This window comes from Engystomops pustulosus, chromosome 9, assembly GCF_040894005.1.
Source record: "Engystomops pustulosus chromosome 9, aEngPut4.maternal, whole genome shotgun sequence".
Taxonomy (NCBI): Eukaryota; Metazoa; Chordata; class Amphibia; order Anura; family Leptodactylidae; genus Engystomops; species Engystomops pustulosus.
The window spans coordinates 101,069,034-101,091,292 of NC_092419.1; the positions used below are offsets into that span (position 1 = coordinate 101,069,034).

At 44.9% G+C, this 22,259-nt stretch overlaps 1 protein-coding gene across 1 annotated transcript in view; it reads right to left on the bottom strand.

Moving 5' to 3' along the window:
- Window positions 1-22,259, bottom strand: part of LOC140077592 (uncharacterized) — a 205,124-nt gene that overhangs the window by 64,817 nt on the left and 118,048 nt on the right. Inside the window, exons 2-4 of the mRNA XM_072124865.1 lie at window positions 7,848-7,992; window positions 7,315-7,473; window positions 6,361-6,556 (exon numbers count right to left, since the gene is read on the bottom strand). Of these exons, the coding sequence (XP_071980966.1) occupies window positions 6,361-6,556; window positions 7,315-7,473; window positions 7,848-7,992 (500 nt within the window). The remainder of the gene's footprint in view (window positions 1-6,360; window positions 6,557-7,314; window positions 7,474-7,847; window positions 7,993-22,259) is intronic.

Below are 22,259 nucleotides of genomic sequence, written 5' to 3' on the forward strand. Positions count from 1 at the left end.
TTTGGGATATGGCGGGTGAGGGGAATGTAAACAGCTGCGCAAGAAGCGCTGAAATAATATCGGTTAATCATAAAAGTTTGCCAGTATATTTTGTGGATAACACAGCAGGGTGGCGACAAAGTTAACAACTTTGATGTGGAATCCATGAAAACAACCCAAATTTCTGCCTGACACACCTCGTTTGATAAGGGGAGGATGTATGGAGGCAGCTATATGGACGACTTTTGGAGGTAGCAATGGAGACAACGTGTGGAGGCTGCTATGGAGACAATTTAATTTGGATAGTGCCTGTATGTGGCAGTCCCAAAAAGTTTTCAAACCAGAGGAGCAGGTAGGTGTCCCTCCAGAAAAATGGAATAGATTGAGTGCATGTATGTGGCAGTCCCAAAAAGTTTTCAAACCAGAGGAGCAGGTAGGTGGCCCTCCAGAAAAATGGAATAGATTGAGTGCCTGTATGTGGCAGTCCCAAAAAGTTTTCAAACCAGAGGAGCAGGTAGGTGTCCCTCCAGAAAAATGGAATAGATTGAGTGCCTGTATGTGGCAGTCCCAAAAATTTTTCAAACCAGAGGAGCAGGTAGGTGGCCCTCCAGTAAAATGGAATAGATTGAGTGCCTGTATGTGGCAGTCCCAAAAATGTTTTAAAACAGAGGACCGGGTAGGTGGCCCTCCAGAAAAATGGAATCGATTGAGTGCCTGTATGTGGCACTCACAAAAATTGTTTCAAACAGAGGACCGGGTAGGTGGCCCTCCAGAAAAATTAAATGCATAAAGTACTATAGCAAGAGCCAGTGGGCCCTGTCAAAAAATAGCCAGTTTCCTCTGCTTTACTGTACAAAGAGGAGGAGAAGGAGGAAAATGAGGAGGAGGAGGAGTGGATCAATTATTCAGGTTGAGCTTCCTTCACCTGGTGGAGATTGGAAATTCTGAGAAATCCAGCCTTTATTCATTTTAATAAGCGTCAGCCTGTCAGCGCTGTCAGTCGACAGGCGTGTACGCTTATCTGTGATGATGCCACCAGCTGCACTGAAAACCCGCTCGGACAAGACGCTAGCGGCAGGGCAGGCAAGAACCTCCAAGGCGTACAGCGCCAGTTCGTGCCACATGTCCAGCTTTGAAACCCAGTAGTTGTAGGGAGCTGTGTGATCATTTAGGACGATGGTATGGTCAGCTACGTACTCCCTCACCATCTTTCTGTAAAGATCAGCCCTACTCTGCCGAGACTGGGGACAGGTGACAGTGTCTTGCTGGGGTGACATAAAGCTGGCAAAAGCCTTGTAAAGCGTACCCTTGCCAGTGCTGGACAAGCTGCCTGCTCGCCTACTCTCCCTCGCTACTTGTCCCGCAGAACTACGCACTCTGCCGCTAGCGCTGTCAGAAGGGAAATACTGTTTCAGCTTGTGCACCAGGGCCTGCTGGTATTCATGCATTCTCACACTCCTTTCCTCTGCAGGGATGAGAGTGGAAAGATTTTGCTTGTACCGTGGGTCCAGGAGAGTGAACACCCAGTAATCGGTGCTGGAATAAATTCTTTGAACGCGAGGGTCACGGGATAGGCAGCCTAGCATGAAATCTGCCATATGCGCCAGAGTACCAACGCGTAAGAATTCACTCCCCTCACTGGCCTGACTGTCCATTTCCTCCTCCTCCAACTCCTCCAACTCCTCTTCTTCTGCCCATACACGCTGAACAGTGAAGGACTCAACAATGGTCCCCTCTTGTGTCTCGCCAACATTCTCCTCCTCTTCCTCCTCATCCTCCTCCACCTCCACCTCCTCCGATATGCGCTGAGAAACAGACCTGAGGGTGCTTTGGCTATCAACAAGGGAATCTTCTTCCCCCGTCTCTTGTGACGAGCGCAAAGCTTCCGACTTCATGCTGATCAGAGAGTTTTTCAACAGGCCAAGCAGCGGGATGGTGAGGCTGATGATGGCGGCATCGCCACTGACCATCTGTGTTGACTCCTCAAAGTTACTCAGCACCTGACAGATATCAGACATCCACGTCCACTCCTCATTGTAGACTTGAGGAAGCTGACTGACCTGACTACCACTTCTGGTGGAAGTTGACATCTGGCAGTCTACAATCGCTCTGCGCTGCTGGTAAACTCTGGATAACATGGTCAGTGTTGAATTCCACCTCGTGGGCACGTCGCACAACAGTCGGTGAGCGGGCAGTTGGAGGCGGCGCTGCGCTGCCCTGAGAGTGGCAGCATCTGGGCTGGACTTCCTGAAATGCGCACAGATGCGGCGCACCTTCGTGAGCAAATCAGACAGATTGGGGTATGTCTTGAGGAAACGCTGAACTATCAGATTTAACACATGGGCCAGGCATGGCACATGTGTCAGTCTGCCGAGTTGCAGAGCCGCCACCAGGTTACGGCCGTTGTCACACACAACCATGCCTGGCTTCAGGTTCAGCGGTGCCAGCCACAGATCAGTCTGCGCCGTGATGCCCTGTAATAGCTCTTGGGCGGTGTGCCTTTTGTCGCCTAGGCTCAGCAGTTTGAGCACCGCCTGCTGTCGCTTAGCGACGGCACTGCTGCTGTGCCTAGAGCTACCGACTGATGGCGCCGTGCCCACGGATGGTAGTTCGGAGGAGGAGGTGGAGGAGGGGTGGGAGGAGGAGGAGGCATAGTAGGCCTGAAACACCTGGACCGAGGTAGGCCCCGCAATCCTCGGCGTCGGCAGTATATGACCAGCCCCAGGGTCAGACTCGGTCCCAGCCTCCACCAAGTTAACCCAATGTGCCGTCAGCGATATATAGTGGCCCTGCCCGGCAGCACTCGTCCACGTGTCCGTGGTCAGGTGGACCTTGTCAGAAACGGCGTTGGTCAGGGCACGGGTGATGTTGTCTGACACATGCTGGTGCAGGGCTGGGACGGCACATCGGGAAAAGTAGTGGCGGCTGGGGACCGAATACCGAGGGGCGGCCGCCGCCATGAGGTTGCGAAAGGCCTCGGTCTCTACTAGCCTAAAGGGCAGCATCTCCAGGCTAAGCAATCTGGAGATGTGCACATTAAGGGCTTGGGCGTGCGGGTGGGTTGCACTATATTTGCGTTTCCGCTCCAGCGTCTGGGGTATGGAGAGCTGAACGCTGGTGGATGCTGTGGAGGATCGTGGAGGCGACGATGGGGTTTTTGTGGCAGGGTCCTGGGCAGGGGGCTGACTATCAGCTGACACAGGGGAAGGAGCAGTGGTGTGCACGGCCGGAGGTGAACGGGCTTGTTGCCACTGAGTGGGGTGTTTAGCATTCATATGCCTGCGCATACTGGTGGTAGTTAAGCTAGTAGTGGTGGAACCACTGCTGAGCCTGGTTTGGCAAATGTTGCACACCACAGTCCGTCGGTCATCCGGTGTTTCCTTAAAGAACCTCCAGACTTCTGAAGATCTAGCCCTCGCCGCAAGAGCCCTCACCACGGGAGCTTCACTAGTTGACACATTTGGCGCTGATGCACCAGCTCTGGCCCTGCCTCTCCGTCTGGCCCCACCACTGCCTCTTCCAACCTGTTCTGGTCGAGGACTCTCCTCCGTCTCAGAAGCACTGTGTTCACCCGGCCTCTCAACCCAGCTTGGGTCTGTCACCTCATCATCCTCCGATCCCTCAGTCTGCTCCCCCCTCGGACTTCCTGCCCTGACAACAACTTCCCCACTGTCTGACAACCGTGTCTCCTCATCGTCGGACACCTCTTTACACACTTCCACTACGTCAAGAAGGTCATCATCACCCACAGACTGTGACTGGTGGAAAACCTGGGCATCGGAAAATTGCTCAGCAGCAACCGGACAAGTGGTTTGTGACTGTGGGAAGGGTCCAGAAAACAGTTCCTCAGAGTATGCCGGTTCAAATGCCAAATTTTCCTGGGAGGGGGCAGACTGGGGGGGAGGAGGCTGAGGTGCAGGAGCTGGAGGAGTGGCGATTTCGGTGACATGGGTGGACTGCGTGGAAGACTGACTGGTGGACAAATTGCTCGAAGCATTGTCAGCAATCCACGACATCACCTGTTCGCACTGTTCTGGCCTCAACAGTGCTCTACCACGAGTCCCAGTAACTTCAGACATGAACCTAGGGAGTGTAGCTCTGCGGCGTTCCCCTGCTCCCTCATAAGCAGGTGGTGTCTCACCCCGCCCAGGACCACGGCCTCTGACCCCTGCAGTAGTTGGACGCCCACGTCCCCGCCCTCGTCCTCTACCCCTAGCCCTCGGGTTAAACATTTTTAAAATGAGAGTTATAACTTTAATTTTTTTTTAACTTTTTTTTGTGTTTTTTGTTTTTTTTTGTGTTTTTTGTTTTTTTTTGTTTTTTTTGTTTTTTTTTGTGTTTTTGAGTTTTTAAAACCAAACGATGCTATCCTATTGCTATGGCTATTTTCTAGCCAAGTATGAAAGCACACTACTATGCCAGATGAGATGACACTGAGTTATTAAACAAAATAAACGTAAAATAAAAAAGGACAAATGGCAGACTGTGCCTAATTGAAATCCATTATAAATCGAAAAGGAGGAGAAGGGGAAATAAAAAGGAATCAAATACAATTGTATAAAGAAAGTGCAAAAAGTTTATTGGTTGCAATATTGTTAAAAACATATATAAAGCAATAAAAAGGAGCACTGGTTACAGGAGACAGAAATTCACATAGACCAGGCACCATGGAATACAGAGAATATATGCTGCAGAGTAGAGGGCATGTGAAAAATCGTGATCAGTACAAAGCGTTTATAGCCATCAATTTGCCTACATACTCAGCAGTGGTGAGAAGGAAACAACAAATGCATCATCCGATGACTGAATTAGTCATTAGTTCTTAGCAGTTAGCATTGCTGAAAAGTACCAACACTGTATCCATAGTTACCTGGTCACTGAGACTAGTTACCTAGTCTCAGTGACCAGGTAACTATGGATACAGTGTTGGTACTTTTCAGCAATGCTAACTGCTAAGAACTAATGACTAATTCAGTCATCGGATGATGCATTTGTTGTTTCCTTCTCACCACTGCTGAGTATGTAGGCAAATTGATGGCTATAAACGCTTTGTACTGATCACGATTTTTCACATGCCCTCTACTCTGCAGCATATATTCTCTGTATTCCATGGTGCCTGGTCTATGTGAATTTCTGTCTCCTGTAACCAGTGCTCCTTTTTATTGCTTTATATATGTTTTTAACAATATTGCAACCAATAAACTTTTTGCACTTTCTTTATACAATTGTATTTGATTCCTTTTTATTTCCCCTTCTCCTCCTTTTCGATTTATAATTGTTATATACGGGGATTAAGGAAACCTTTCCTGGCATATTTTTGATATATATCCACATAGGTGCGCTGTCACATGTGCATATGTCTTTAAACTTTGATCTCTTTTTTTAATTGAAATCCAACCCCTACTAAATTTTCCCACTTCGGTCTTTGCTATGGATATGTGCGTCACTAAGCGCAAAACACAGCGGTCGCAAGTCTCACTACAAATTGCTCAGAATTGGCTAGTACATGCACTGCAGCAAGTACAGCCACCAGCAGATCAACCAGAAATCAAATATATAGAACGCTACTGTAGGCGTAAGTAAGCTGTTTGGATTCTCCTATGGCTATTTTCTAGCCAAGTATCAAAGCACACTACTATGCCAGATGAGATGACACTGAGTTATTAAACAAAATAAACGTAAAAAAAAAAGTTAATGGCAGACTGTGCCTAATTGAAATCAAACCCCTACTAAATTTTCCCACTTTGGTGTTTGAGGTGGATATGTGTGCCACTAAGAGCTAAACACAACGGTAGCAAGTCCCCCTGCTAATTCCTCACAATATGGTACTAGATGCAAATAAAAAAAAAAAAAGTAGAACGTTATTGTAGCCCTAAGAAGGGCTGTTGGGCTCTTGTAGAATCACTCCTGCCTAACAGTAAGCTAATAGAACACCCTAACGCTTTCCCTGACCAGCAGCAGCTCTCTCCCTAGCGGCATCCAGACACAGAATGATCCGAGCAGCGCGGGCAGCGGCTAGTCTATCCCAGGGTCACCTGATCTGGCCAGCCAACCACTGCTATCGACGTGTAAGGGTACCACGTCATGCTGGGTGGAGTGCAGAGTCTCCTGGCTTGTGATTGGCTCTGTTTCTGGCCGCCAAAAAGCAAAACGGTGGGAGCTGCCATTTTCTCGAGCGGGCGAAGTATTCGTCCGAGCAACGAGCAGTTTCGAGTACGCTAATGCTCGACCGAGCATCAAGCTCGGACGAGCATGTTCGCTCATCTCTAGTCATGATCTCATGTTTGAGTTATGAAGTTCTTATCCAATGACTAGCAGTGTCCTAAAAGTGATCATTGCTATTAGATTGCATTGAAGTAGCATGATTTTTAGTGCTGTTACCTTAAAGGGCACATCATACGGCTCAATCAGTCCTCCAAGCATCAGTATTCCATCAGTTTGGACTCCTAATCCAAAGAAGTTAGACCAAGGGAGCGTCTCCACAAGCTTGCAGTCCATGTACAGCGTCACACCTTTGGAGGAAATAGAAAGAGCCACCCGGTGCCATTTCCCATCGGTCAGAAGGGGGACTGGGAATCTGTTGATGTAGATTATAAATGATCGGATTTATCTGGTACAAGTACAGACAATGTGACTATAATTCTACTGTACTGGGGGCTTGTCCTCACACTACTGTGATCTTAGCTCTCTGTACCAAGCTACTAAACAGTACCTTTCTTTACTTGGATTAAAAGCTATAAGAGGCTTCTGGTTGAATACTACAGCAGCCAGAAAAAATATGATTAAAAGCTTTAAGGGGACAATACCAAATACTGTCTGCTGCTGTACATTGGAGCTTTGTTTGCACAATTTCACCCTCTTTCTTGCACTTGGGGCATTGGTTCAGATTGCTTCCCCATATCTAAATACCTTCACCAAGGCTTAGTGGCTTGTTTATACCCAGATCTAATGCTCCATGCTCAGGCCTTTCCTTTCCCCAACCTATACCCCTTTGTTGAATTTGCCCACTAATGTACTAAAGGATCTTCTGGTGGGATATACTTTGTTCAGAGAAGACAACCCAATTTGAAGGCTATTAATGTTTATTTCGTATAACGCTGATGCTGATGGTCAATGTCCCTCCTGAATAGTTTTATCCCAAAAGAACCTCAATCCAACCCTATATATGTGCTGCTTGATGGTCAATACTACTGACAAATTCTCCTCTAACATCTGTTTACTGCTCATCCTCTATGAACCTGGGGCTGTCTTGTCAGTAGATTATCCCTTTACCCCTTTGATCTGTGTGACTCTGACACATACAAAGACTTCTCACATGGGGATGAGCTCACTCACTCGTAGTGTCCACGTCGGCTGGAGATAAATATAAGGGCGCTGGGGTTAATCCGGATCTGAAATAGCACCTGACCATGGAGACTTAATATGGTGACGAGGCCCGTGTTCTCCTGAAGTGTGGAACGCAACTTCATCAGTACGGCCAACTCATCTGCAAAACTGGAGAGATGGGATAAGTACAGGAGAGAGAATATACAGAAGCCAAGTCATTGTTCATATCGCATGAGTGCACACTGGGATGTACATACATTAAACAGGGTCAAAATGTGCCAAAAATATTTGTGGGCTCAACATCACCTGCCATCTGTTAGGCTCAACTCTAGTTCTGTCTCCTGTCTACTCTATAGGGGGGGAGGAAGTCTTTATAGTCTGATCTCCATATCTACTGTATCTCACAGAGAGAATGCCCAGCTCAACTTACCTCCAATCATTGTGGAAAGCTAGAGCTGGAACCCATATTGTCCCATAGAATCAGAACCACCTATGATACAAGCACCTAGATAATGGTGAATGACTCTCTAAATGACAATTACCTGTCCCCAAACGCCGCCCTGGTGGAGATGCTGAGAGTAGAGTATTGGCCCAAATCTAATGACAGACAGGAGCGCTCAGCGCTGAGAGAGATGTTGACGAGTTGTGTGGAGTGTGCAGTCAGGGATTCCAGGACGTTCACCTCCTCTGGAAGGAAAGAGACAGAAATATTACATAGTCACAGTCACAGAAACATCTTTTATTTCAGTGACAATAACATATCTGACTACCCCAGCAAGTAATGGGTCAATCTTTTAGGCTATATACAGGACATGGCGGCCAACTTGAAAGCCGCCATATTGGATCAATGAAGAGTTTTTCCAAATGGGGAGAAGGTCATGTAACATGTAATATGTAACATGTTCCTGCAGACCAGAATTCTCTCTGTCTTGTGGCAATCAGATCTGTAACATCTCTTGTGTTATTTTCTATAGATTCTCACGTGGGTTCATCATGATTGGATCCAGTGCCTTCAGCACCATGGACAACACGTCACGTAGCTGTGCATCACAGGGAATATTTCCATTTGTTGTTGCAACATTGTGGGGGTCATTTACTAAGTGCACGAATGGCGTTTTTACGTCAGGTTACAAAAATTTTACCTTTTTGCGCCGTTTTTCCCTGAATTGCCGCAGGATTTTGGCGCACGCGATCAGATTGTGGCGCATCGGCACCGGCATGCACGCGACGGAAATGAGTGGGCGTGGCCGTCGGAAAACCCGTCGGATTCGGAGAAACCACCGTATTTTTAAAAAACAATGTGTCGCTGGACACGCGCTTACCTGCACCTGGCCTAGCTTGGTGTACTTCAGTGCACTCCGGTGGACGTCAGAGGAACGACCTTAGTGAATCGCCGGAAGACCCGAATCCTCCGCAGAGAACGCGCCGCTGGATCGCGAATGGACGGGTAAGTAAATCTGCCCCATTCTGTGTAATATTTGAACCACAAAAGATATTGTAAATCTGATTGTGGCAATTGAATTCTGGGACAATGTTGATCTTCTTCCATATGTTACATATGTTCCATATGGTGGAAAGAAGTTCAGGTTAAATCATACTGTCTCTGTCTGTCTCCGTCTTATCTGGTTTAACCACCAGAGTCGAGAGGGCTTCTTTACTATGAGAACGGTAAATGTGTGGAATAGCCTGCCTCAGGCGCTGGTCACGGCAGGGACAGCAGAGAGCTTCAAGACGGGTCTAGATGCCTTTTTAGATCTAAAGAACATTGACTGTTATGTTATATATATGTTTCCCCTAAATCTCTTCCATTCCTTGGTTCCTTGGTGGCTGTCATGATGGCGGCCATGTTTTGAATATAGTCTAAAAGATAGGTCCCTTCACCCATTAGTTGCTGAGGTATTTACATTTGTCATCTGCAGACTCTCTTGACCTGCTTTTTGCTTGTTTCCCTATGTTATGTCTGGTCTGACCTTAACCCTAGTCATATATGTCTACAATAGTAAGCAATGGGCCATGACCTCTGTAGTTGGGATTGGGGGGCCCAGATCACTCTCAAACCTCTCATTGATACACGCAAGTACAAATATGGTTTGGATACACATCAACAATTTCCTAAAAGTCAATGTACGTTAGAGACAGAGATTGCCGTGCCCCTACTTGTGCCCCGAGGATTAGTATCTGTCAAGGATTACCCCGTATGTGTGACTATGTCTCATCTATAGCCCTGTCCTCTCAGCAGGGAATAATTTCTGTATCCCTGGAATCCCCAAACTGTGTCTGGATCACTGATCTATTCCTGACAAGACAGAGATCTGTAGTCCGTATATGTCCCATATTCATATATGTGCTGACAGTATGGAGGCCAGAGGCGTGATGTTCCCAGCAAGGCGAGGAATGCCTGCCTGGGCCGTCAATCATCCTGAAAGATGTGTAGTGTCAGGCCATCTGTGCAGCAGCAGGACACCTGGGAGCAGGCAATACAGCAGGACGCGGGGAGGTCAGACTATAGCCCCAGCCATGAGCACCAACAACAAGCAGTAAATCTCAGGGTGGATTAAGGCGATTTTGGAGAATGATGCTACTAAATTTCTAAAATATGACAAGTATCTGAGAAAGATTTAAAGAAAGAACTTGAAAGTCTTGTCCAGCAAATAATTCATATTGTTTGTGCAATGAAAAGTTATAAAATTTTCCAATATACTTTCTGTCTATTTCTGATGTCACACAGCTGCACGGCTCGTTGTAGCTCTGGTCATGTGATGTCACACAGCTGCACAGCTCATTGTATCTCTGGTTATTTGATGTCACACAGGTGCACAGCTCGTTATATCCCTGGTCATGTGATGTCACACAGCTGCACGGCTCATTATATCCATGGTCATGTCATGTCACACAGCTGCATGGCTCGTTATATCCCTGGTCATTTGATGTCACACAGGTGCACAGCTCGTTATATCCCTGGTCATGTGATGTCACACAGCTGCATGGCTCGTTATATCCATGGTCATGTCAGGTCACACAGGTGCACGGCTCGTTATATCCCTGGTCATGTGATGTCACACAGCTGCATGGCTTGTTATATCCATGGTCATGTCAGGTCACACAGGTGCACGGCTCATTATAACCCTGGTCATGTGATGTCACACAGCTGCATGACTCGTTATATCCCTGGTCATGTCATGTCACACAGGTGCACGGCTCATTATATCCCTGGTCATGTGATGGCACACAGGTGCATGACTCGTTATATCCCTGGTCATGTGATGTCACACAGGTGCACTCTTCATTATAACACACAGTGTGATCAAAGCTGTGTGATGCTAACAAGCCATGCACCGTGAAGCTTCCTGTTGCAAAACAGCAATCAGAGATCTATAAAACCATGAAGAATTGATACAGAAAGTATTAGAAAATGTAATAACTTTTCATTACACAGACATTATTAATTATTTGCTGGAATGTCCTCAAAGTGGACAACCAGTTTAACACTTGAAGATAGATGAAATGGGACTAAGCTGCAATACCAGATCCAGCCCATGAACAAGGGGGGCGTTGGTTTTAGGGATAAAGATGATTGTTGTCAGCTTATAATATTACGTGATAACCCTATAAACAATCATCTGATCATAGACAGTCCCTTCTCCTGAGATTTGCACTGATCAGTTCTAGTCTAAGGGGAGACCTGGCAGTATGTAGGGTCAGGCCGTGTTCACACATTGCACTTGAAATGACGATTTAATACCAATATAAGTAAATAGATTATTGGATGCAATGCAATCTTTGTAGCACATGTGCAATTTGTTACCAAACAAAAGAAACAGCAATTAGTAACATACTATACTTAGTAGGATTCCAATCAGATACTGCCTTCTCACATCTGACCACCAGTTGGCGATGCATCCTCAATTAACCCCTGAATTATTAATATAGCCGCATATTTATTTCACCAACTTTGAGATGGAAGACATCAGATAACAAGGAGGAAATGGTAAGGAATATCAAAATTCAATGTTATTCTCACTAGAAATATGCATTGGGGTAATGAGCTAATCATAAATTTACCATATGACTGCAGGTGAGCAGAGGTAAGTGCAAATATGAGCTATGAGGGTGTGAACCTGAGCAGTTTTCTTCTGGGATAGCTGCTCCTAGGAGGTAGTTATAGGGGTGTGTTGTAAACTGCTGGACCCCAACTGATAACTAGAATGGGGGTCTCTTTTACCACTGTCTGCTACAGGGTAGGAAATAATATAAATTGTGAGATCTGTGTGCTGGATCCTGGGTAAGGAATATGAAAAGTGGACTTAAAGGAAATTTACCATTAAAGTTAAACGTGATAAACCAGGGGCACTTACTCATAGGTCCAGTGACTGTTAAGTTTCTTATATTTGTTATTCATAGCCTCTTTCCTTTAAAAATCAACTGTTAAAATTATGCTAATGAGTCTGAAGTGCTCTGGGAGATGTTATCAGAGCCTCTGGGGCAAATTTACTTTACTCCTGTCGTGATCCCCGATCCGGACAGTCTCGCGAAGATGCGCCTAGTCGCCTCCCCGCTGAGGTCCGTAGGAGTTCACCTTCTTCTTCCCGGTGCATGTAAGTGCGTGTCTTGCGACACAATTTGATATGTTAAATCCCGCGCGTTGTCCGAATTCGCCAGGTTGTGTCACATGTAAGCCGGCGCCGATGCACCAAAATCCAATCGCGTGCAACACAATCCCCGGCAAGATACGGCGCCGATCGGAAAAGTGCGCCCGCAGGACCCTTAGTAAATGAGCCCCTCTATGTGCTGTAGCTTCACAGGCTGTTATATTTCCCCTCAGCACTTCCCTCTCCCTCTGCCTGATCTAATCTCACAAGAGGAGTAAGTGCTCATGCACAGTTTAACTGCCTGTGAAGCTGCAGCATGGAGGGGCTCTGGTAACGCCCCCCCCCCCCCCATAATATTAAAAGTTGATTTTAGAAGGAAGGAGGCCATGGATAACAATTATAAGAAGATACCACAGTCCCGGTGCCTGGATCTATGAGTAAGTGTCCCTGGATTATCATGATGGATTGTGATGGTAGATTTCCCTTAAACTGAGATGACAGTGTTAGTGTAGAGAATGAATTTTGGATTCTTGGATTTGTGTGGATATTTTTAGGAAAATAATTCAGGAATACCAGGCCAGAACATGTGGATATTTCAAGTCAAATAAATATAGTTTTGGCTGGGAATCTATGTGAGAGCAGAGTAGATCACACTCCCACGTTTATGCAGTTACACGCTGCTGTGAGTGATGGACAATACTCTGATCCATAGATACGATGGCGCTGACTCCAGGCCCAAGAGGATACATGGGGTATATCTTTATGAGGAGACCAGGAGCTCCACTTACAGATGACATGAAGGCTTCCCTGAATCCACTGCTGATGTTTTCTGGTGGATAATCCAAAGTGTGGACTATGGAAACTTCCCTTGTAGAGCAGCGGATCCGTATAACACGTCTTGTCTCTCACAAATACATCTCAGCAATTACATCTTCCCCAATTCCTCCAGACTCCTGTGGTCTGGTCAACCTTGACCATGAAATTCCAAGATCCTGGACTTAAAACACAGCTGGGGGGAGGCAGACGTGACCTAAGGCCCGCAGCTGCCTGCTAAGTGGTTGCAGCTATGAAATACGATGTTACACAGGTCACAGGGCTGATGAACAATAGATGTACAATGTAGGGAGTATGCTGTCCAAATATTATTACATGCAATGCTATTGGCTGGCCTGGATCTCCACCATTTACATAAGACATAGATTTCTTAATATATTTATCATCAGTGAGGGACCTGGAGACAAGAGCTTACAATCTATAAGGAAAAAGAGCTGACACAGGAGGTAGATGTCCACTTACACCGGTCCAGGCAGATTTTATAAGGTAACAGGGATAAATAAAGGTATATAAATCTGTTTCATGGGAATGCAGGGTAACATTTAGATAGAATTGGATCCTGAGGATACTGTAAGGATCAGGGTTCAACAGAAAAGTTTAATTTAGGGAGAGTAAATGTGAAAGAGATTAGCCATGAAGTATTGTGGTTTTGGAACAATGGCTGAAGTTGGGTATGAAGCTGATAGTTCTGGGCAGCACATTCGAGAGATTTGAAGCAGCTCAGGAGAAGTCCAGGAAATAGAGGAGGATCCCATTATGAAAGATATTAGTCTTAGATCATTGTCATGATGGCTATGTAGTCTCAGGAGGGGATGTATGGGGCTGCAGCGCTGGGGAGAGCTCTGTGCATGCTATTGATCAGGTTACATTGTATTTGGAAGTGGATGGCATAGTGCAGTGCAGTGACTGGCATAGACCGGAAGCTTTGATGTAGTGTTAGGACTGAAAGATGAGCATGGCTTCTCCGTCTAGGATAGGTTCAGGTATAAGTCTTTCATTATCAAGTGGAAGGGTCACTTTCCTGATGTTCATATTAGGACAATAAAGAATATGACACTGGTGGGTGCCGCTTCCTCTATTCATCAATATCTGCAGCATGTTGTCTACCAGCTGAGCACCACTGCCACGTCCCTAAAAACCAAATATGTATCCAGTTTTTTCCACAAATCCAGCCACTCTGAGGAGCACCAGTGATTGATTTGGGGTAGTACCCATGCTATTTTCTGGAAGAAAGGTGTCTGTAAGTTCCTTCAGGCTGGGGATCAGATCCTCCATCCCTGGTGGGAGATGCCAGTTTGGAGGTGAGCTGCACCATTCCTGAACATAAGAGACCCATATTTCTTGTTTTCACCTTTAAGAAGACTTTGGGTATCATTTTTCATGTTATAAGGCCTGTTGCCCTGACTTATGGGTAGTCGCTTCCACTAGGTGGTACTAGGATAATTCTTCCCGTCCTTTTCCCATGGAGCATTGCTTGGCCTCCAAGCTCTTGGAAACCTCATGCATCGTGATAACCTTGTGCACCACTGTAATGACTGAGTATAATAAAAACATGTATCCACTGTTCAAACAAAATAAAGTGCCAGAAAAAGCAAGAAATTCTAGAATTCTAGATCTCCCCCATGTGGCGGTGACCCATGGTGGTGTATTGACACAGGGCTCGATGACCCCCATCCATGCGGGACATTCGGAGCAGCTTGTCTGCGTCATGTCCCATTTCCAACACCTTGTAAGCAAATTCTTTCCCCACTCTGAATAATTTCTCTGTGAAAAAGCCCAAATGTTCTCTTAAGCAGAACACACGTACAGACATATGGTGCAGGTTTACACATGAGAAGCGGATAAGACCTGAGTGTTGGTCAGCTCTTCCGTGATACAATTAGCAGGTATCTTAGGACTGGGGTGTTTGCACACGCTGTCCGCACACACTCCTTGCTCTGGAAGTTTCTAGCCAGATTCTGCGAGTTTGATGTAAAGCCCATGGAGTATTGCCAAACCCCAGCACACATGGACCCGAGCCTTAATATACAAATATCTGACTCATATGATGACTAGGTGACCCCTGACTCCTCCATGAAGAAAGACAGAACTTTGTATCACAGCCTCCATGTGTGCACTGTATGGGGGTGTTATCTGTGTACTCTCCTGTATAGTTATAGCACTATCCATGTGCTGTATATCACTATTATTTGTGCACTGTATAGTAGCGTTATCTATATACTGCCATGTACATGTACTATTTGTCATTTTACTTGTGCAGTCTTACATTGTATATGGCACTATTATTTGTGCATCATCTGGTGGTACTATTTATGTACATTATATATATAGTTATAGAACTTTCATGTACTTTATATGACTATTAATTGTGCACTGTATTGTGGTGCTATTTATGTACTGTCCTTTATAGTTACAGTACTGTAATCTATGTACTATACGTATAGTGAACTTTTCATGCATTGATCTATTCACTTATAGTATTGTATGTTAGTATTAGTTATGTACTATATATCACTTTCATTTGTATGATAATGTTATTAATGCACTGCATACATCTGTTATTTGTACAGTGTATGTTAGTATCATTTATGTACTTTATATCAGTTATTTGTACAGTGTATGTAAGTATTATTTATGTACTATATATCAGTTATTTGTACAGTGTATGTTAGTATTATTTATGTACTATATATCAGTTATTTGTACAGTGCATGTTAGTATTATTTATGTATTATATATCAGTTATTTGTACAGTGTATGTTAGTATTATTTATGTACTAAATATCAGTTATTTGTACAGTGTATGTTAGTATTATGTATGTACTATATATCAGTTATTTGTACAGTGTATGTTAGTATTATGTATGTACTATATATCAGTTATTTGTACAGTGTATGTTAGTATTATTTATGTATTATATATCAGTTATTTGTACAGTGTATGTTAGTATTATGTATGTACTATATATCAGTTATTTGTACAGTGTATGTTAGTATTATTTATGTACTATATATCAGTTATTTGTACAGTGTATGTTAGTATTATTTATGTATTATATATCAGTTATTTGTACAGTGTATGTTAGTATTATGTATGTACTATATATCAGTTATTTGTACAGTGTATGTTAGTATTATTTATGTATTATATATCAGTTATTTGTACAGTGTATGTTAGTATTATTTATGTATTATATATCAGTTATTTGTACAGTGTATGTAAGTATTATTTATGTACTATATATCAGTTATTTGTACAGTGCATGTTAGTATTATTTATGTATTATATATCAGTTATTTGTACAGTGCATGTTAGTATTATTTATGTATTATATATCAGTTATTTGTACAGTGTATGTTAGTATTATGTATGTACTATATATCAGTTATTTGTACAGTGTATGTTAGTATTATTTATGTATTATATATCAGTTATTTGTACAGTGTATGTTAGTATTATTTATGTATTATATATCAGTTATTTGTACAGTGTATGTAAGTATTATTTATGTACTATATATCAGTTATTTGTACAGTGCATGTTAGTATTATTTATGTATTATATATCAGTTATTTGTACAGTGCATGTTAGTATTATTTATGTATTATATATCAGTTATTTGTACAGTGTATGTTAGTATTATTTATGTACTATATATCAGTTATTTGTACAGTGTATGTTAGTATTATTTATGTATTATATATCAGTTATTTGTACAGTGTATGTTAGTATTATGTATGTATTATATACCGCAGTTTATGATGTTTGTTGTTTCCTTCCATTTAGTGTTTTGTAGAGAACCTGACTTCTACGTGACGACCTGTCGTCTGCTCTACATAACCTGGCAGGGAGATGCTACGTGTCATTGTGGTATTAGCTCAAGTGTTACTTGTTTCTAGCGAGAAGCGACAGCTTGCTCTCTGTAACGCAGCAGCAGCGAGGTCTGGCCTGCTGCAGACATATCCCACGGCTGCTGAGAGGTTATGTTCTTTTTAATGACATTTGCTGCCAATTTATTCACATGTTGAGGAAATGTATTAAAGGTTATCTGGAGTCCAAAGCTGATCGATGGAGGTTCTGAGTGTCGGAAATTTGTGACCTCTTCCTGCCGTAAAGGGGTTGTCCAGTAGTAGAAAAACGTTGCTACTTTCTTTCATGGGTTGAGTCTGGTACTGTAGGCCAGCGCAATTCAAGCACATGGGTCTGTGCTGTAATACCAGACCTGACCTGCAGGGGTGGCCCTATTTTGAGAGAAATCCTAGACCACTTTAAGTTATCAAAATATAACTCTATCATATTATATACTTCCAAGTTAACGTTGCTCTGAAAGGAAACAGAAGTCGCAAATTCAAATACATTGTAGCAAACAATCTAATCCCATATGATTTGTCACAGTCTAAAGCATAAGAGATCTGCTGCCCGGGTCCCCCGATGAGATTGTGGTGACTGCTCCCTGAAATAGTTGAAGTGACTTCATATGATTTGCTTTTGCGCTGCAGATAAGGAGTCAATGCTGCGTATTATGCTCTTATCTTTGGTAAGTGTTTTAGTATGGGACAGTCAGAAATGAAAGCCGTTCATGGTCTGCCGGGCGCAGTCTGATTAGAATTGTGTCTCTATGGAGGCTCCTTACAGGAGTTATCTCAGACTTACTGAGTTATAGGAGGCCCCATGGAGGCGACACAGACCCCCATACATATAGAGACCAATGAATCCCTGTGGTCCTATATGTATACAGGTCAGGAATAAACCTAAACACTCTGATGCCTGAGGCGGGCAATAGAACGGCGCCTCCCTACACCCCATCCAGTAGTAATATATCAGATTTTTTAGTAGGTGGGTTCTCCATGCAGTGTGTACCCCCATGCTGGCATCCGGTGTAAAGAAAAGCTATTTTTAAGTGTCAACTTCTACCTTGTAGCAGGTGACTGCACCCCAGATGCTGTCACCTAATCTTGCTGCAGGTGGTGCTGCCTGAGGCAAGAGGCTCAACTCGCCTCATGGCATCAGGGAAGCTACACATAAAAGTAAAGAGGAGCTATTAAGCCACTAAAATAATTTATGGAATGACTGTAATATAGAGTGAATATAGGTGCCTTTCAGTGACATCTGGCTTATCTCGCACACATCGGAGAGCAGGCTATCTTGCTGGGATATGCCACAACACTGAATGGCTGAAACTTGAAGAAAGTACAACTACACCCAGGGCCTGGTGCCTTAGGAAGCCTATGGGAAGACCAGTGCTATATACAATACTTTATTGATGGGGTCTGGAATACATTTTGCATTGGGGTCCAGCAGCCATGTCTATTGAATGTGCAGCAGCTTCATTCTCAGGTTTGATGGGGTCCCCGAGGGCTCACCAACTCCCCTGTAATATCAGGAAGACTTCTGGACAAAGAGGAAGCGGTGGCAGCCCTAATTGCATAGGTGGTTTGCCAGATGAGGTGGGCTGGGGTCTAAAGATGAGAAGAACGAGGTTCACTTCCAAATTTTCCTTCCTTCTGGATGTCATACACTGAGATGGTAAAATCTTGTAGCCATTTATAGTATTGGTGTGAATCGTCCTTCCTAAGGTGATCTCAAGGTAAGCAAGATAGAGACCAGGACCCAGCGCTAGAGGGTGGATCTCTAAGTTGTAGCTTTGGAGGAGCTTGGAAGAAGGAAGAACAGCAAGGTAAGTTATGGCAGGTAAGTGCTGAGAAGGATGACTTCCCATCCTCCCATGCGCAGCCGTGCATTGCTTTCCATGATCTTTATGACCACAGAATTTTTCCGAAGACTTTTCGGTTGATGTTATAACCACGCTCTTGCTTTTTCAGCTGCTCGCCAATGACGTTTTCCCTGATGGCCAATTCCCCATAAATGTCCCTTGGCTTCCAGCATCTCTCTCCATATCTGTGGAATGTGATCTGTATCTTGTTTTGTTTTTTTTCCTGGGAAAATGTACAAAGAATGGGTGGACCATCAGGGGAATGAAGGATTTGGCAGGGTGTGGAATAGATGACAAAGGAGCTGCTATGTTTCAATGTGAAATAGATAAATGATAGAGGAATAGGGATAGACGGACGATATTGAATCCAGAATTACTGCGGTTTTGCAATGTGGTTTTGGTCATGAAGCCTGAAATGAGGGATCACTTGTAGCCGCACCTGAAGAGTTTGCAATGGGTCTCCCATTCATTTTTTGCATTTAAAGCATAGACTGGCTTCAGGTGTCTGCAGTCCGTGACGTCAGTGTCTACAGTCCTGTACTGATAGCATTTACAATGCTAGGCTCTAAGCTTTTCCAATGCAGAGGTAGTGACCTATGACCAGGGGTATAACTATGGCGAGGTAGCAGCCATAGCAGCTGCTATGGGGCTTGGAGCGTCAGGGTGCCCCGCCACCTGACCTGATACACTAAAGAAGGCAGGATGTGCACTATATACATATTGGGGCAGATTTACTTACCTGGCCCATTCGCGATCCAGCGGCGCATTCTCTGCACAGGATTCGGGTCCGGACGGGATTTATGAAGGTAGTTCCTCCGCCGTCCACCAGAATACATCAAGCTGGACGAGGTGAAGGTAAGCGCTTCCCAAGCGACATATTTTCGGTTTTTAAATGCGGCGGTTTTTCCGAATACGTCGGGTTTTCGTTCGGCCACGCCCCCCGATTTCCGTCGCGCGCATGCCTGCGCCGATGCGCCACAATCCGATCGCGTGCGCCAAAATCCCGGGGCAATTCAGGTACAATCGGCGCAAATCGGAAATATTCGGGTAACACGTTGGGAAAACGCAAATCGGGCCCTTAGTAAATGACCCCCAATGTGTTGCAAAATAGCAAAAAAGTGGCGTTTTGGACATCATGATATTTTTGGGTGTTTTGGATGATACTATATCAGATGATATTTTCCGCTGTGAGGTTCACCCTAGGAAATAACCATTTTGGGATGCGCTGAGATCTAACTGTTTTATGGGGAAATGGGAGTGAGTTACACTTTTAGGATTTTAATTTTTTTTTATACCCCCTAGTGTTGTCTGATCCTCCCATATGCTGCTATACTGGCAGTATGTATTGGCAGTATATGTGGATTTTGTACATGATCTGTTACAATGTGCCACAGGCATAAATGACACAGTGTAACAGATCAGGATAAATGACACAGTGTAACAGATCAGTGTGTGACCCCTTTCCATACACCCCTTGAAGTTATTATTATGCTGGTTTGTGGCAAGAGGTTAAACCCATCATCTTCATCTTTCTTTCGCCAAATGTGTTATTTATATATTTCTATAAAATCCATGTCCAGTCACTGATTTTTGGGCTTCTCTATAGGCGATTCCTCATCTGCTGCAGAGCTGTGCCCGATGCCAAGCACCAGCCAGATGCCCCCCGCAGCAGGAACGTCCACCACTACGGAGCTGCTAAGTCTTGACTGCTTCGAGTTCCACCGCATCTTGGGATTCGGAGGCTTTGCCAAAGTTTATCTGGCAACCGACACCAAGAGGAAGGAGCAAGTGGCTATCAAAGTAGTGGATAAGAGATACCATGCTGACCATAATAGACAGCCTCAATAATAATAATCCTGAGGATATCACACAGGAGCCCATTCCTGATCCAGGGCCTGGCAGCCTTCCACAGCCTGAATAATATCTACTATGTGCTGGAGCTGGCCACCAGGGGGGATCTGCTGGACCTTCTGGTAAAGACTTTTCCTCTGGATGTGGCTTCCATTAGATTCCTGACAACTGAAATTCTCCTGGGCACAGAATTCCTCCATCTGCACCGGATTATACATAGAGATCTGAAGCTCCAGAACCTTCTCCTGACAACTGATGGACATCACAGACTTTGGCCTGGCTGTGGATGGAGTCTCTGAGACCACCAAAGACTTATGCAAGGGAACAGCCGGCTATGCCGCCCCTAAAATGGTTTTAGGTTTGCCCCATGGAAGAGCTGTGGACTATTTTGCTATTATCAGATGTTTATGTACCGGAGTCCATTTCCTGGAAAAAACGCAGAACAGTGTGACCAGTCCGCCCTCCAGCACACACCAGTCTACCCAGACTCCCTCACTCCAGACACTGTCAGCATCCTACAAGGACTTCTCCGCAAAAACCCATTTAAGCACCTTGCATCAAGAGAGCACATCAGGACACACCAGTTCTTTGATGGGGTTAACTGGATAGCGATAGAAGCCAGAAGAGCAGCACCACCGCCCATCCTGACCGGAGCTGCCATGGACATTCAAGTGGAGGAGACCCTGGAGTACACGGAGTCACCATCACTACACATCCAGTATAATCAACAGGCAATGTTTGATAATGTGAGTTTGGTGTCTCCTGCTTGGTCTCAGGACTACCATGCAGAAGCCACCAAGGTCAACAAAGTCACAAAGCGCAAGAACTGGCTGTGCAGGACCTTCGCCAGCTGGTCTTCCCGGAAGTAGGACGTCACCCACTCTCAAGTCTCCTGCTGTGTCCCCGGCTCCTGAAGTTCATCCACAGTGCAGCCTCCCACAGACTTTACCCACCACAAGTGGCTCATGAAGAGTTGAGTGTTGCACCTTCATGCAGTTGCTACAGACTTTACCCTCCGCTAATGGCTACACTGAAGAGTTGCGTCTTGCGCCTTCAGGAAATAGCCAAAGACTTGATCACCGCATATGGCCGTCCTAAAGAGTTGCGTCTGGCACTTTTAGGCAGGAGTCATAGAGTTACAGAAGGTTGCGTATGGCGCCTTCTGTAACCAGTGTTGATTCATAGAAGGCTGCACCCGCACCTTCTCATACCGAAAATGACCTGAAGGCTGCACCCGCACCTTCTCATACCGAAAATGACCTGAAGGCTACACCCGCACCTTCTCATACCTGTAAGTGACCTGAAGGCTGCACTCGCACCTTCTCGTACCGAAAATGACCTTAAGGCTGCTCCTGCACCTTCTCATACCGAAAATGACCTGAAGGGTGCACCCGCACCTTCTCATACCGAAAATGACCTGAAGGCTGCACCTGCACCTTCTCATACCAAAAATGACCTGAAGGCTGTACCCGCACCTTCTCATACTGAAAATGACCTAAAGGGTGCAACCCACACCTTCTCATACTGAAAATGACCTGAAGGCTGCACCGAAAATGACCTGAAGGCTGCACCTTCTCATACCGAAAATGACCTGAAGGCTGCACCCGCATCTTCTCATACCCGAAAATGACCTGAAGGCTGCTCCTGCACCTTCTCATACCGAAAATGACCTGAAGGATGCACCCGCACCTTCTCATATCGAAAATGACCTGAAGGCTGCTCCTGCACCTTCTCATACCGAAAATGACCTGAAGGATGCACCCGCACCTTCTCATACCGAAAATGACCTGAAGGATGCACCCGCACCTTCTCATACCGAAAATGACCTGAAGGCTGCTCCTGCACCTTCTCATACCGAAAATGACCTGAAGGCTGCTCCTGCACCTTCTCATACCGAAAATGACCTGAAGGCTGCTCCTGCACCTTCTCATACCGAAAATGACCTGAAGGCTGCTCCTGCACCTTC